General features: G+C 33.0%; 1 protein-coding gene across 1 annotated transcript in view; it reads right to left on the bottom strand.

Annotated features, from left to right (window-relative positions):
- The window catches only part of LOC149410210 (MTOR-associated protein MEAK7), a 55,394-nt gene that overhangs the window by 26,567 nt on the left and 10,864 nt on the right, over positions 1 to 17,963 (bottom strand). The window contains exon 3 of the mRNA XM_089648499.1: positions 2,325 to 2,457. Coding sequence (XP_089504625.1) covers positions 2,325 to 2,457 — 133 coding nt within the window. The remainder of the gene's footprint in view (positions 1 to 2,324; positions 2,458 to 17,963) is intronic.

The following is a 17,963-nucleotide window of genomic DNA, read 5'->3' as shown; positions in this document are numbered from 1 at the left end:
ATATTTCATCAAAATGAAAATTCAACACACCTTTAAAAAGTGATATAGAGTCAGTAAAAGTGATGAAAAAAACTAGGTTTAATAGTTACCTATGTAACATATTTAAAATGAACATTCAACACACCATTAAAAAGTGATATAGAGTTAGTAAAAGTGATGAAAAAAAACTATGTTTAATAGTTACCTATGTAACATATTTAACCTAATTTTTGTTTCATCAGTTTTCATCGAAGGTGTGTTGAATTCTCATTTTGATGACATACCCGGTCACCTTTTATAAATTTGATCATAAGCTTCTTCTAATTAAACTTGAACACATTGGTATAAGAGGTTTAGCCTTAAAATGGTTTTAATCGTACCTAAACAATCGTAAGCAGAAAGTTAAAATTTCAAATATTGTCGAAAAAATGATGCAACACATGGTAGAATCACAATGGAGAACCATCAACAAGGGCGTGCCACAAGGAAGCATTCTTGGGCCTCGCCTCTTCCTTGAGTACATAAACGAACTTCCAATAATTGCTGGCACAGAATGTTCAATGTTTGCTGATGACAATGCTCTGTTATTTGAATAGACCGGGGAAGTTGACAAGTTTAATAAACATGTTAACGAGACTTGTCAATCAATAGCAAACTGGCTGTTATCACAAAATCTGTCGCTTAACACAAAATAAACTGAACTTAAAATTTTGTCCAGTAGAAGCTACACCTATAAATTTTAACTTTAATAACAATCATATTGAACCTTCCCAAACTTGTTCACTGCTGAGAATACAACTAGATGCAAATATAAACTGGAAAGAACGTTTTTGTTATTTGTTTTTGGGGTGTTATGCCGTGTTGCGCTAACTCCTTCTTTAGCCAACGTTTCGGACAGCATTGCAGTGTCCATCATCAGGGCAGATATGTTATTTGAGGTTGTGTTAAAATGTGAGCTTATGTATGAGGTTGTGATACCGTGTTGCCAGCTCCAACCCTCTGAGCTAACATTAACGTATCATTTTTTATTTAAAGTGGTTTTTTTCGTTTAGCTCTGGTGTATCCGTCAATTACCGGATACCAAGAACTATTGAGCTTAGCTCCATCATCTCTATTAATGTTTGCGGGATTTTTATGAATTTCAATGACCTTCGTAATCAGCCGTGCTCTATACGTTTTGTGTCTCCCCAGGACTTCAGGAACAAATCCAAAGTAATGCCCGGTGTCAATCAAATGCTCGGCAATTGCCGATTTGTCAGGGTGGCCGAGTTTACAAGCTCTGAAGTGTTCTGAAATCGTTGAAATCTTGATCACTGAAATGTTGGCTAAAGAAGGAGTTAGCGCAACACGGCATTACACCCCAAAAACAAATAACAAAAATACTTTTGGCCGTGAAAATCTTAAATCATATTTGGAAAGAACTCTAAAGTTGTAGCAAAATCAGTAGCTTTTCTTTTGTTCTAGGCACTCTTAAAAATATCTTAAACATCGAGTCAGTAATCACCGCATACTATGGATACTCAATGATAAAATATGGAATGGTTTTTTGGGGAACTCAGTAAACGCCAAAGATGTTTTTATCATCCAAAAGAGGTGCCTACGAAAAATTACAAACTCTGATCACCTGGATTCATGTAAACCAATTTGTAAGAATCTCAAACTTCTGACAGTGACAGACATATATATAATGGAGTTATGCCTGTTAGTTCGATCATCTCCAGAAAAGTTCCCACAAAAAAACACATAAACACGCTACAGGGTTCACAGAAAACTTGTTAATCCTAAAAGCAAACAACATTATATTTCAAAAAGGACCACACTACATGGCCATTAAAGTATATAACAATCTTCCACGTAGCATCAAACAAATAACTGACATACTAAAATTTAAATCATCACTAAAAACATTTCTTTTAAACAAATGTCACTACACTTTAAATGAATACCTTACATAAACTAAATGCCTCTGTTTTTATTTTTTATTTACATATATTTGTTAGCATGTAATTGTTGGGTTTTGTAATATAATGTGTATTTGTTGGGTTAGCTGGAAGAAATAGGAAGTAACCTATAAGCTATACCCTTTGTACTCTGTATTTTTGTGCAATAGATGTTTTTTTGAATTTATGTATTAATTATTAATTAATATTAACATTAATATATAATATTTTAATACATATTTTACTGTCATTATTTTTTTTAATTTCGGGTCTGCCCTAATTGATTGTAAAATGGGGGGAAATTTGTGATGTTTTGACAAGCCAAATAAAAATATGATAATTTTGTTTGTATGCTTTGAATAATAATTGAATAGAAATTAGTTAGCAAAATAAATAAAGTTTCACCTCTGACACAGAAGACATAGAGTTCGGCAAATCGTTGAAATTCCACAATGGATTTTTTATTTGCGCCATAGCCAAAGAGGAAGTTGGATAGAAACTGGGCCAGGCGAGGATCCACTTGGCTGTACCATTGTTTCTGGAACAAAATATAAAACTGTAAAGAAAGTCTTGTATGCATTGATAATGGAGACAAATGGAGATATGGCATTGAAGCGCACCGACTGTCGTGGAGCTATGATCAAAACTGCACGGACCATCAAAGCGGCAATTTGGGAGACAGGAATGGATACCACCGCCCCAGGATTTCATTGGATAACTAACACCTCTACCATAAATAAATACAGTTAAATTAAAATAAAAACTATAGCAGACTTAAGGTCATGCGATGACCAGTGTTTTTTGATAAAGTGTCCTCTGCGTGCAGTTTTATCTTTTATAAGCATAAACTTTTTAATATAAGTGTGTTTGTCGGAAGTGACTTGCCAGGTAAGTATGTTTTGGTACCTTTTCTAAATAACAAATGTAGATCCTAGGAAATAAATTGTACAGCGCCCTTGAGGTTATTTTTCACAAAAACGGGGCTCTACAAATTATCCAATTATTATTATTATTATTACCATAGGTCACCCCATGTAATGCACTATGTTTATTTCATGGGATTCATGTGGGTGATATTTATGGGAGTTGCGGTTGGCGGTATCCCTTCTTTATAACCTGTCTTCTAAGATAATACACTGTTAATTATTCCAGTCGATTGACTATTATTCCGCTATCCCAAATCACAGTAAAGCCTTCACGTAAAGTAGCAAGTAGTATATAAAGGGCAAATACATTATAAAAACAACTATAGATTAATAGCTAGACAGAGTGGGAGATACCCTGAGAATCGTCCTCGCGAAAGACCACCTTCCTCTTCCCTATCTCTTTCCCCTCTTCACTACCTCACAATATACCCCAATTGGGAATGCCGTAGTTCCACTGGCTCAAGATGGTTGGGAGCAATTGGGACTCTTGTGAAGAATGCTATATATACTACTGATACTCCTTTCTACGTCCATCTATTTTACATGTCCAAACCATCTAAGCGTCCCTTTTTTAATCTTATTCACGACACTTGCACCAGTCTTACGTTCTTTCATGATCTTGACATTTGTAACATGGTATTACATGGTTTTTGTCTACTAAATTAGGAAATTTTCAGCTTGCCAAGGTAAGCATTATTGCAATTATGCAATTTGTTGAAAAATAAACATTATGTACATGGATTATAATGATTAAAAATCTGTCAATATAAAACACACATTATCAGTATGTTTTAAAACGAGGATAATGAATAACGATTATCAAACAATGACCAATAATGACACCATCGCATGAAGTAAAATAAACACAAAAAGAACGGAAAACAGATTACACCGTTTACACTATGCAACGCCTTACATTCTTTCCGAATTTATAATACGGTCATACACAGTTTTACCACACACGCACCTTAGCTTCTATGTTAGGTTATGCTAAGTTTTAGGCTTGCCAAGTTTTGTATTATTGCAAAAATGTGATTCACTTAATACACTCAAGATTACTACTGTTAACACTTTGAGGTTAAAAAAACAGATACGCACGTTACATGAACACGTGGGTTTCGCTAGTAAATTGAGGTTATAACAATGCCGAAAAAGCTATAAAAATTCAGATTTTATAACACACGGATAGTTAAGGTGAGAGCCTGTAATATCTTCAACATAATACACTCAAAACCGAGAACAATTAATGAAATTCAAAGACAAAAACACAAATTTTGGGTATGAATTAAAAAATAACACTATTTCGTATAGGATTCTTGTTAGAATTCTTTCAACATAAAAAAGATTTGATTTAATGGCTTGAAAAAAGGGACAAGTTTACAATACCGTAATTATGCAGAAGGATAACCCCACTAGCAAAGGACAGAGGTGGTTCGAAGTCGAAGAGACAGGACTGTCATCAGTTCAGCAGGAACGAGGAACCGGGTGTGAGTGTTACCAATGCAGTTTTCAGGGCACACATTTCTATTGTCTATGCAATTTATCTTGTATTGCATAGACAATAGATTTTTCATAACACGGTTATGAAACGCATTCGTTTGTGTTATTTTTAATCAACTCCCGTCAAAATAAAACAATAAACTTCTTGCAGTATACAAAATCTCACATATGTTTATATCGTAAAAATAACAAGCAGCACTTTTTAATAACATAATAGAGTAAACAAATTGTTTGCAGGCGATTTTTCAATCAATCCGCGGTGAAAAGAAAACAATTTTTTTTAAATTGGGGTCCGGAATAGTCTCACAATATGACTTTTAACTTCAGGACATAACTATTTTTTTTAATTTAGACTCAATTTGCATATATGCCAAAATATACAAACAAAAATGTGTTGACTCGACCTCCGCAAATAGCATACTAAAATCACCAGTTCTAGTGTCCCGTGTTCACACTGGCAAATATTTATAATCTCATAACGAATGTTGACCTGTCTGCACTTTCAAACAGTGAAGTTAAATCATATTCTATAATTAATAATTATTTGTAAACATTTATTTATAGATATTATGCAATTTCTCTCATTTTTCTATACAAAATAATTATCTTTCATATTTTTTTACATTAAATTTATATGTAAAATTTTTTAATTTTTTTAAATTTTTATTTCCTGCTAGAGCAATCCCGATGAGTTACAAAACTCATTGTATGGCGAGAGGAACTTACAATACATAGATGGGAGTTAATAGGTACAATTTGACATTGGTATTTTGATATCAAAATTATAAGTTTCACATACAAAACAGTACAAAAATATAAATGTTTATTTATCTGCTGCTTAAGTTAAACCGTGAGGAATAGTAAATCTGCAGACGAATTCTCCAGTTAATGTTTTATATCGTTTTGTTAATTACCGTCTGTATCTGTGTTTTCTCTTTAAATTAAAGTTTTTTTTTTTAAATAAATAAAAAAATCCCTTCAAAATTTCACTCTCAACGCAGAAATAGCTGTTAAGGATTTAAGTAAGGTACTTTTAGATTCTAATAGAAATAGCTGCAAACGCCCTAAATATGATACCTACTTTTAGACATAAGTATTATATAGCCAAAATAAAACCAATTATGGATTTCCTCCTTGTGACTTTACCTCTACTGAGACAGCACAATAAGGAATAAGTAAATTAAATTTATAAGAAAGGAATATGAATTCAAAAATTTATACAAAACGAAAGATTATATAAAACGAAAAATTTACAAAACAAAACATTTATCAATACATTTATAGCCATGGAGAGAGATTGTAGATATAAATCAAATCATAATAGAAATATATAAAAATAATTTAAAAATTAATTTTAATAATTAAAATTAATTTTAATAATTAAAATTTAAAATTAATTTTAATAATTTTAAAACGTAAATAAATAAAAGAAAAACAAAAATTTAAAAAATAAAATAAAAATCTAAGAAACTAAACAAATAATACCTCATCCCATAACACAAGCAATTGCTTATTATGGGAGAACATTGAAAAATAATAAATATTAATCATATCATAATATCTTTCATCTTATTACTAGTGAAATATATATATGTATATCACACATTGTAAATTTTTTTATTGAATAAATATAATTAAAAAAAAAAAAAAAAAAAAACACCAAAGATCAAAAAATTCCATAAATGTCGTAGACAATTGGAACAAAAATTAATGAGTTATTATTTTTGACGAAAAAGTTGATTTCGAACACCATATAAATAATGCAACAAATAATAGTACGAAGACATTAGGATTTTTGCTGAAATCCATGAATGATTTTTAATTCACTTTGTATTCTGTATGAAATTTATTTATTTACATTGTACTTTTACCTTCAAGAGATGGCGCTATTTAAAAAAAAAAAAAAAACATGTTTTTACCTAAAAAAACATAGTTTAAGACGCATGTACGATACGAGATCCTGGGTTCAAATCCTAGTTGTGACAGTTATCGTTTTTATTTTTCTGTGTCTTGTTCTGTTTCATGTTTCATTTAGATTCATTAGTATTATCTTCTTCTTCAATAATTAACATTATTTATTAATATAGATTATTTCGCATTCAGCTTACAATAACACTGCTGTGTGGTCACCTCACCATAAAATTCACTTAAAAAAAGTAGAAAATTTATTCGTATTATTAATTTTAAGTTAAATATTCCTAAGAACTAAACTATCTTTTTTTAATTGTTAACTCATAGTTCAACTACTGCGAACTCTTGAGTTTCACCGATATCAGAGTATCTAGCGGAAGTGTGACTCACCTCGAAAAAAATTATCCAGCAAATTCACCGGTTCTTCGTTTACATGCTTCAGCAAACATATTTACAAACGATTTCAATATTTTTACCATAGCAAATTGGATGTTTAAAACACAACTAATTAATTTTTTTTATCTCTCAATATAATATCGAATTTTTGTTTTTCTAAATTGTAATAAATAGTGGTAATTTATGTAAGGAGATGATTGTTAATTATATTATTATACAGGGCGTATCGGCACGTACCTGACAAATTTTAACCAGCGATTCCTGAGCATATATGGAGTAAAAAATGTTATGGCCACTTTGCTGTTTGGTAACGTTTTTTTTTTTTTTTTTTTTAAATATTATTCATATTTTCACCACATGTCACCACTGTTTTATCCTTTGTCGAAGTTTGAAAACCCATCTGGCAATATTTTATCCGACTTTCCTTGAATAATGTACGTATGTACTTACATTGGCTCGCTTTTACAATCACAACGAAATGGCACGGCACCATTCGTCTCATTTTTAACTATTATTTTTTAGTGTGTACGAAAGAGCGAGCTTTTCGACATACTTGCTAATAACAGCTGATGAACACGAGAAGCAATGCCAATGACAGTGAGGGAGTGTGGAAATTTTTTAGTTTTTTGTTTTTAATTGAAAAAAAAATGTTACCGGACAGCAAAGTGCTCATAACATTTTTTACTCCAAATGTGCTAAGGAATAGCTGGTTGAAGTTTGTCGGGTACGTGCCGATACACTCTGTATAAGAGGATTTATAATTCGAGTTTGTTACTTTTGAACACTGTACTAGAGTCCCAAGTGCTCACAAGCATTTAGAGCCAGTGGGTTTATGTATTGTCATATCAAATAAGCCATTTATGAGATGTTAAATCAAAATAAAAACTATGGGGAAAAGAGGCATAAATTGAGTTATGTCATTTTTCCCATCCAGTCAACATGTCAGACTCGGAAGTCAAGCATAGCCTTACATTTCAAATGTTCTAAAATCAATGTTGCCATGGTCATTTTAGTTATATTTTATTAATTTTCTAGATTATTTTGATTTATTGTAACATTATCATCAAATGACGAAACAGTGCCATTTTGTTATTTTGACATTTGAAATGTCGCTATTAAACGCCAATTCTAGGTCTGTTTCATCTTTTAAACAAATTGTGATCAGCAGAAAAATACAACTGTTATATTTGTATGCTTGCCAGCTGATTTTGAATTTGATAGAAAGCTGAAACCTTGAAATGTCAAAAATAACGATAAACGATCATTTGATGACAGTGTTACATTATACGGGGTTTTCGAATAAGAGGTGTTATTTTGATATTCAATCGTAAAAGATCAATGGTTTCGTTGCTTGTGTGGCACGTAGCGCCGTTTTGTTAAAAGTAAACGTTGCTCAGATCGATACCATCCACTTCCGGCTATAAAAAATCATTTATCATCTCTCGATAGCGCAATCCATTCACCGTAACTGTTGCTCCAGCCTCATTTTCGAAAAAGTAAGGTCCAATAACTCCGCTGGACCATAAACCGCACCAAACAGTCACACGTTGAGGATAAAGTGGCTTTTAAATAATAACTCTTGGGTTTTCCGAGCCCCAGATGCGACAATTTTGCTTGTTGACGAAGCCACCGAGGTGGAAATGGGCCTCATCACTCCAGATGATTTGCATTTGATTCACTCAAGTGAATTTTAATAATTTCAATGCGTTGTTGAAGCGTGTATCGTTTCATTTTTATTAATGGCGTAGTTTCTACTTGTCAAATGTCAAAAAATGACAGCTTCAAAAGTAACATCTACCGAAATAGCGGGCTATTCAAAATAACACCTCTTATTGGAAAATCCTGTATTTATAACCTAGGTAATTATTGTATTTAATAATATAACCATCTACTAACATTTAAAAGCTCCATGAGCATGTGTCAATTTGATAAACTTAAATTATTAAAATAACCTAAACTAACAACCTAAAAACCTTTTTCGTGCGTGTTTACTTAAACCCCTGACATAAATAGTTGTCTCCATTAGATATTTAAGTTGAAATCAAGTGTTGTTTTTTACCGTCAATTTTAATTCCATTTCATATATGTATATGAAATTAAAGTAAATAAATATAATCAGTCACGAGTCAAAGGTTTAACAGATCTGCCTGAATTATTAGTTAGGATATAAATAGTTCATTAGCAAAAGCAATTATTTTATTAACAACACCCATTAGAGATAAATTTATGAGATCTCAAGTGTGGTTATAATCAAATAGTAAAGTTATTAATAGAAGTTTGTATAGATTAAGCATTGTTGGCATTAAAAGAACATTACCTATCCAAACAGACCATTGGATTTATGATTTAGGTGTGAGAAGACATTGGCCAGATATCAAAGAGTGGTGTTTGCGAGGAATTCCCACCCAGCGAGAGAAAATGCGCAGTTCCGTGTGTTGAAAGTTTACACTGAGTTGGATTTACGAAGCGGTTTGTTTGTGAGATTGTTTGGAATGAAAACGCAAGCATGTTTCTTATCAACGCGTTATATAAATTAACAAATGATAAACTGCAATTGGGCGTCTTAATGAAAAACAAAATTTAAGCTTTTCAATCCTGACTTTCTAACGCAATGTATTCCATGACGAAGCATGTTTTGATGTATTTTTAATATATTTTTTTACATTAACTCCACACAGGAATCCGTGAGGAAAATAATTTCATCTTTGGGGTTGCTGTGTGAAGCCTCTTTTTATTAAGAGGAAGGAGTGAACATGGGTCTTGATGAAACCCGTGTTGTAGGAGGGAGGAAACACAGAGGACGGCAAATCGTTCCACAGCCGAGATGTTGTGACAAATGTTTAACTGTGTTCAAATGTTGGTGTGTTTCCCGACTATGTATGGGTGCCGAAGGGATCAATGACGCTAGTTCTTCAGAGCATCTTGCATTGAAATATCGGTAGAACAAGGACGGCATTTAAACCTGACGCCTGTGCTCTTAAGATTGCAATCCTTTTGTTAAGATCTATCCAACGGACCGCTCGTTTCTGCAAAAAGTCTGGTCTTTTACAAGGCGGTGCTAAAAGTACGAGGGGCGTGTTTTTGGGACTATGTCCATTTTGGGGATGCTGTTTGGATGGTTTTTTTAAGGAGAGGAAAGTGTAAACATGAATTTCGAAGAGACCTATGTTGTAGGAGGGAGGAAAACAGAGGACTGCCGAGCTGTTGAACTCAAGAACGAGTCATAAAATGTCAATGTCAACTGTATACAAATGTCAACTGTGTACTAATGTCAACTGTGTACAAATGTCAACTGTGTACAAATGTAGGAAGAGAAATTGGCATGTTTCCAGACTATGTACGTGTTTTAGTAGAACTTCTTGGAATACTAATGAGACATCCGCGTATGGGGCTAACCTCTGATGAATCATATATACGACAGGCAATGTATTTTACATTCTCCTTAGTCATATTGTGGAGGTCTTAGATAATTCATTGTGTAGGTGGAAACGAATGCCGCGTGCCGTTGTGCGTAGATACGATTTGCAGTAGTGTGGTGAACGATTCGGTGACACTTTTGTTTATGCAGATTCATAATATCTAATGAAAATTTAAAACTAATGAAATTGCCAACAAGGAATACACAATAATTTACTCTACTCTACAAAGAAATTCTAGTAAAAATCAGCCAAATTAATAATACTACCTCCTTTTACTACTTGACCTCTTCCACCATTCGCTTTCGCGTCTATATTCTACCTACACTCCATTTTCATACTTTGGACAAATTTTTCTTAGCGACTACTGAATTCAATATCTCTATAAACTTTTCCGTCTTTCATGAACACACTTCTCAAATGCACAAACTCGTCCACTTGCTCTAAGGCCACTATCCACAGGGATACGCAAGTATCCAATACTAGACGATTAAAGCATCTTGATGACTTTTAAAAATATAACATTTTTTAATTGGAAATGTTTTTTTTAACACAAAATGTAAAAGAGTAACCAAAAAAAATCCTAAAAAGACAAAGCCTGTACGTGGCCATTATAGTATATGTATTTAATATATAGATATTAGACATAGCATATTTTAGATATTTAGATATATATAGACAAAGTATAAATTACAGGAAAACATTACTCGGTACCAAATTGTTTTTTACCCAGCTTTTAAAATTTGAGTTCAGGTTTTGGCACATATTTATTTATTTATTAATTAATTAACGGACTTACGTTCAATATATTACAAAGCGACACGAGATTTGGGACAATGTACAATGCAAGAGTAAAGGGTGGTACATAAAAGTAGAGACAAACAGGGAAAACATAAGAAAATAGAAATGAAATAGAAGTGTCAAGTCAAGTCAATCCTCAATTGCATAGTGAGCGACAAAAAACATTCTTCAGTCTTGAGTTGACCATTCTACATATTCTGGACAATGGTGAATTATAAGCATAATTAGTTGAGTTTTGATTGAGGAAGAGCAGTTCTTTATTTCTGAGTCTACGAGAAAGTATATTGAATGAGATGAGTTCTAGTAATGTGGGTGAGTCAATATGTAATATTGTTGATAATTTTAAAGAAACAAATGAGTTCAGATTTTTCCGACGGTCTTCTAAAGGAGAAAGGTTTAGAATTTGTTCAATTTCATAATACAAGTAATTGCCTCTTTCTAATCCTAGCCTCCTAGGATATATACTTATTGATGGAATTGGGTAAGGAATTGAACAATTTTAGGGCAATACAGTTTAGCAGTAAAGCAGTGTGTACTCGCATGTGGTATGTCTCTGGCTAGAGCAGTTTGGGTTTTTTGGGAAATTGTTAACACACTATGAGCGGGAATGGTATTTTTACCCGCGTGGCCGACTGGTGCTTATCGGCGGGACGGGTAAAAATACCCTTTACGCCGACTCCACTTCAAAGGCGAGGAAGGTAAATTATTATTATTATTATTTCCCGTGACTATTTAATCTAAACGCTTGAAGACATTACAAACTACACACACATATAACAAAAAAAAGATAAGCCGTTGTTTCTTTTATGTACACACATACTCTTGCAATAATTAGGCAATTTTATCGTGTTAAATTTCAAAGATTGTTTGTTAGTTGTACTGGGAATATGAGTACCTATTATATTTTTATGAAGTATTATAAATTCATTGGACCTTTACTCTTATGAGATAATCCTGAGGATGTTATTACAATAATCATTTCCTGAATGAGAGATAACACAAAAATTGTTTAGCAATTGGATGTATTCCTGGCACTTGTTACTTGTGAAGATAGAGTGGCGCTAATATACACGTGCTTTAGTTATGATATACAGAGTTACAAAACAGACGTGTTTTTTTAGTGGAATTTATTTAATTGATATTTTCTTTTACCCTTCAAAAATGTCTTATAATTTGTCTGCCCATTCTGGTGAAGATTTAGCTGAAGCGATATATTTATGCGCTAATCGCGAAAAACACCCGCTATAGGCTAGAGTCTATTGTTTGAAGCGCCCGACTACAACGTGTTAATAAATTTAAGACATTGTACACATTAGATCAACCTTAGTTCCATAATTTCAGTTTCCTGAAACCATTGATTGGTGGGATAGGACTAACGCCATACATCTGCGCAATTCGTACACAGGAACATGTCACCGACATTTTGCAATCTCGCCAGACTTCTACAAACAGTCGGGCGAGGTTCTCTCCACTCACGTCATCGAGACTTTAGACATGGTGTCACTTGTGTCAGACATTTTGTAACAATGCGTGGGCTTTCGATCAAAACTAGCAACAAAACAGTCAACGAGATATACAAATTACAGCTACGGCAACTGTTTGGTTGTGAGTGAGGTTATTTTATTTTTATTTTTGTTTATTGCAGAAACAAACAGTACATAATTACATAGATGACAATAGTTACAAAGTTATAAAAGTTAGTATAATAATTGGTACCAATGACATGTCGCTGATTATGAATTAATAATTAATTATGAAAGCATTCTAGTTTAGATGTTTGGAGAATTCAGTAATTATTTATTTATTTAAACGCCATAAAATGGCTTTTACAATAGAGTGATTACAGAACAAGTAATGTGTACACAAAAATATTATTGCAAGTGATACAGCTGTTAATAGAAGTGCAGTTAAACAATACATAATTAAAAGAAATATCTACTAGTGTAGTAATAGTTGAATGAATACTAGGTTTGTATAAGACCTGACATAAATCGAGGTATGAGATGTTTATGATAATGGATAGTAATTAATATGAAATAAATTCTATTAAGGTATAGAAGGTTATAATAACAGAGAATATTTTATTTGAACAGAATATTAATATGTATAAAAGAGGTGACTTGTTAACATGTATAATCTAGCGAAATATTATAATGAGTAATTAGTAGTGAGTTTATTGTTACCTTCAAAATTAATTCTACTTGGAATAGCTGGACAAGTATCGCAATTTGGCTTTAGTAAAACAGGGCTGTCAGTGATTTTATGATACTTTTGGATAAGTACCCTGATAAGTACGCTCCAATGCGCTGTAATCACCTGGGGAGCTGCATACAAATAAATCTACTCCCTTTTTTTTTTTTTTTTATAGTGAATACCTCACAAGAGTCCCGACTGCTCCCGTCTGGAGCCAGTGAGACTATGGCATCCCCAATTGGAGGATGTTGTGAGGCTGAAGGTAAGTGGGGAAGGGAAAGAGGAAGGTGGGGAAGTACCTGGCTATTCAGATCTAGTCACTAAACACGGCTAAAGCCATTTGGAGCAACGTTTCAATTCTGAATGGTGGTCTTACACCAGGGCGATACTGGTAGTATCTTCCACTCTGGAACGTGCCCTGTTGAAATTGTACAACAATATCAATATTATAAAAATAATATTGAAAAAACCAAGAGATTATCAAACACACCTAATTTTTGAAGAATTTAAAGTATTAAAATTTAATGATATTGTCCAAAAAAACATAATAATTCAAATAATAAAAGAAAAACAAAATCACAGCTTTTTACTGAAAGTCGTACTCGTCAAAAACATATACAGGGTTTTCCAATAAGAGGTGTTATTTTGATATTCAATCGTAAAAGATCAATGGTTTCGTTGCTTGTGTGGCACATAGCGCCGTTTTGTTGAAAGTAAACGTTGTTCAGATCAATACCATCCAATTCTGGCCATGAAAAATCATTAATCATCTCTCGATAGCGCAATCCATTCACCATAACTGTTGCTTTTCATTCATTTTCGAAAAAGTAAGGTCCAATGACTCCGCCGGACCATAAACCGCACCAAACAGTCACACATTGAGGATAGAGAGGCTTTTCAACAATAACTCTTGGGTTTTCCAAGTCCCAGATGCGACAATTTTGCTTGTTGACGAAGCCACCGAGGTGGAAATGGGCCTCATCACTCAAGATTATTTGCATTTGATTCACTCAAGTGAATTTTAATAATTTCAATGCGTTGTTGAAGCGTGTATCGTTCCATTTTTATTAATGGCGTAGTTTCTACTTGTCAAATGTCAAAAAATGACAGCTTCAAAAGTAACATCTACCGAAATAGCGGCCTATTCAAAATAACACCTCTTATTGGAAAACCCTGTATTTCCAACACAAAAATGTAATACCACTTTTGCTCAACATCATTACATATATCTAGGGAAAAAGTACTTCAACAGTCTACCCGAAAATATCAGAACAATAGAAAACGATAAACACCTACTAAAAGCAATTAAAGAAAACTTCAATGTAAAAATACCAAAATGATGAAACTATCTTTTTAATTAATTATAAATTTTAATATTCATATTTAATTAAATCATAATTACTAACACTAAATATAATAATCTTGATGCTCACCACTCTTCTAGACACAAGCGCCAGCTTCTATAGAAGAAGAACATTAAAAAATCAAAAGCAGTGAAAACTAATTTTATGAATTATTTTAGTTAAAATTAATTATTATACTCTGTAAATTGATTAATTATACAATAATTTTTTTTAATTTTTTATTGTTTTTATAAAATAATACGTATGATGGCTAACATTATAAGATATCTGGACTAAATAGTTTAGATGTAGTAAAATAAGAATATTATCATGCCTAGCATTGATTATTGTGATTGAGGTATGCTATTATAGCCTTCTTAGAACTATATTCCGTGCAGTTGAATACTTCTACTACTTCTGAGAAAACATTGCCAACTGCATGCAATCTAGGTACAAGGTAGTATCTAAATGACTCAGTCCCGATATTGAGGTTGCATGTAATGGTTGGTGGCAACACGGTCCTCGATATTCCGATAGCGACTTGTATAGACTGTGCGCACGACGTAACGTACACAACATGACTATCAGATAATTGCATATCCCTATGAAAGAAGGTCCCAAGTAGTCATCGTTCACAACTATATTGCACAGTATTTATTTATTATTACTTTTAAATTTCATCAAATCATTTTGCATGCAAACTTCGTTCATCATATACATGAGAGACTGCAGATCTTCGATGTTGTTAGAAATCAGCAATTATTATTATTGTAAACTAGCTGTACCCCGCCATTTGTTGCTGCGACTCGGTCTATCTGTGCAGATAGAGATCAATAGCGCATGTTGCTTTTACGTCCAACAGATGGTGATGTTTTAAAAAAAAGCATGTTTTTACCTGTCACAGGTGACATCTATATAGTATACATATATAAAAACACACGCGTATTTGAATGCAACATTGTGTCAAATTTTTTTTTATATAGATAGTTGATTATTAGTTAGACAGCCCTGATTTATTAAATTTGATTCACTTTCATATTCCTACCATTAGATCAAGGTTCCCTAGTATGTATTATTGTGATAATTATGGTTTCAGGCTATAATGCAGTTATAAATAAATTACTCGCCGTTGGTAACTATTTTGCCAATGTAGCTGATGTATTTAATGTCTCTATTGAAGTATAAAGCTGTTAATACATATCATTGAATACTTTAACAGTGAAAATTTTAACGAGGTCACAGCATAATAGATTCTTTGTTTCCGTTTTTCTTCTTCATTTGATTTAATTTACTTTGTACTAATGTACATTCATTTTTTCTGTTTACTGATATAGGGTTTTCCAATAAGAGGTGTTATTTTGAATAGCTCGCTATTTCGGTAGATGTTACTTTTGAAGCTGTCATTTTTTGACATTTGACAAGTAGAAACTACGCCATTAATAAAAATGGAACGATACACGCTTCGATTGGGTCCTTCAAATGCGTGAAAATAATTCGGAATTCCATCGAAAAATCATCTTGAGTGATGAGGCCCATTTCCACCTCGGTGGCTTCGTCAATAAGCAAAATTGTAGCATCTGGGGCTCGGAAAACCCAAGAGTTATTGTTGAAAAGCCTCTCTATTCTCAACGTGTGACTGTTTGGTGCGGTTTATAGACCGGCGGAGTCATTGGACCTTACTTTTTCGAAAATGTGACTGGAGCAACAGTTACGGTGAATGGATTGCGCTATCGAGCGATAATTAATGATTTTTTATAGCCGGAATTGGATGGTATTGATATGGACAACGTTTACTTTCAACAAGACGGCGCTACGTGCCACACAAGCAACGAAACCATTGATCTTTTACGGGAAAAATATCAAAATAACACCTCTTATTGGAAAACCCTACATTATCAACAGTGACCGGCTATCTGATCAAAATGACAGTTCAACAAACCTACAAAAAGTGATATAAAGTCATGAAAAGTGATGAAACAAAAACCAGGTTGAATAGGTAACTATTTAACCTAGTTTATGTATAGCATTCTGAGAAATTCGATTCAATTTCAATGCAATGCAATACAGCTCGCCTGCTTTTAGGTTATGCCTGGAAACGTCAATCTAAAAACAAACATATAATTATAATTGAGCATATAGTAATACGATTGGATGATACCATATTAACTTTACTATATACGTAATTAACTGAATAAATTTAAAAACTTTACTAATTGCTAAGCATTTACATTTTATTTATTTTGTAAAAAAATATTACACACAACATACAACCAAAGAAATCTGACAGAATTCCATAGACAACTTGTAAGTGTAAGTGGCCTATGAATTCCTATCGAATTCTTTGGAATAATTCTTGGTCCGATTCGGCGGGGAACACTGAAATGGATTATTCAAATATAACGGAAGCGGAAACAACCCAATTTGTATTTGAATAAAATCGACGTGGAAATTTTCTTACATTCGAATAGAGCTTGGGAATCTTAACGATTCTTCAGTCTTAAGTGTTGTGTAAATTTAATTATTCAATCTTCGTCTCAGTTTGAGTTTTTTTTTGGCTGGCTACTTTCTGCATAACTGCGTTCAATTTTTCTCTTCTTGCTTTCTATATTTCTATTATTTGTTCTGTGACTGTCAATAACTATCCTGTGTATAATTCTAAAAAACTAAATATGTACTAGATATACCCCGCCGCGCGTTTCTGTGGCTCTGTCTGTGTGCAGATAGAGAAACAATAGAGAGTGTTGCTGATACTTCCAACAGATGGTGCTGTTTTTCCAAAAAGTATATACTATCAAATCAATGTGCATAATATATACTTCGTTCGTCCTAGACGCATTGTTACATCTTTCATTGCATAATTAATGTGCTCCAAAAATCAATCACAAGTGACCTAACGAACTTGGGAAAATATCTGGGCTTAATATTCTCAACGATTTATAAAAATAACATATATACAGGGTGTACCAGCATGTAACCAAGTGACTTTTTTTAACAGCGATTTTTGAGAATATTAAAAGTAAAACATGTACTTGTCATTTTGCTGTCCAACAGCAATTCTATTCAATTAAAAAAAAAATTATATTTTTCCATAACAACCTAGCGCATCACGCGATAAGCACTCCGTCTCGTTTCAGCAGCACTGTACAGACGAGACAGAGTGCATATTAATATCTAGCGTAGCTGTGCATATATGCACTACGCCATCGTAGCGAAGAGCCAGTATTTCAATGAAAGATGCAATTAGGAATAGCGTCATTGATCTCTTTGGCACCGGTGCATGGTCAGGAAACACGCTTCACGGTTGACATTTGTCACTTGAGAACGGGTCTTTTCTACGACTTGAATGTAATAAAAATATAACCTTGAACATATATATACGTGTTCAGGGTTGATCAATGCAAAACAAACTCTAAGCAGAATTCTTGCCTGAACAGACTATGCAATAATTATAATAGCGTATTATCCAAGGTGGATATTTTCAGTTGCGAACTTACCAAATACAAGAGGTCCATAAAATAATATTTCTCTAATGGTTTGTGAATAATGTTTATGTCTCTA

The sequence above is a fragment of the Hesperophylax consimilis genome, chromosome 28, assembly GCF_061612785.1.
Source record: "Hesperophylax consimilis isolate HC1 chromosome 28, BYU_Hcon_1.0, whole genome shotgun sequence".
In the NCBI taxonomy this organism is placed as follows: domain Eukaryota; kingdom Metazoa; phylum Arthropoda; class Insecta; order Trichoptera; family Limnephilidae; genus Hesperophylax; species Hesperophylax consimilis.
The sequence above is the reverse complement of the archived record's forward strand: the minus strand, read 5'-3'. Positions and strand labels throughout refer to the sequence as shown.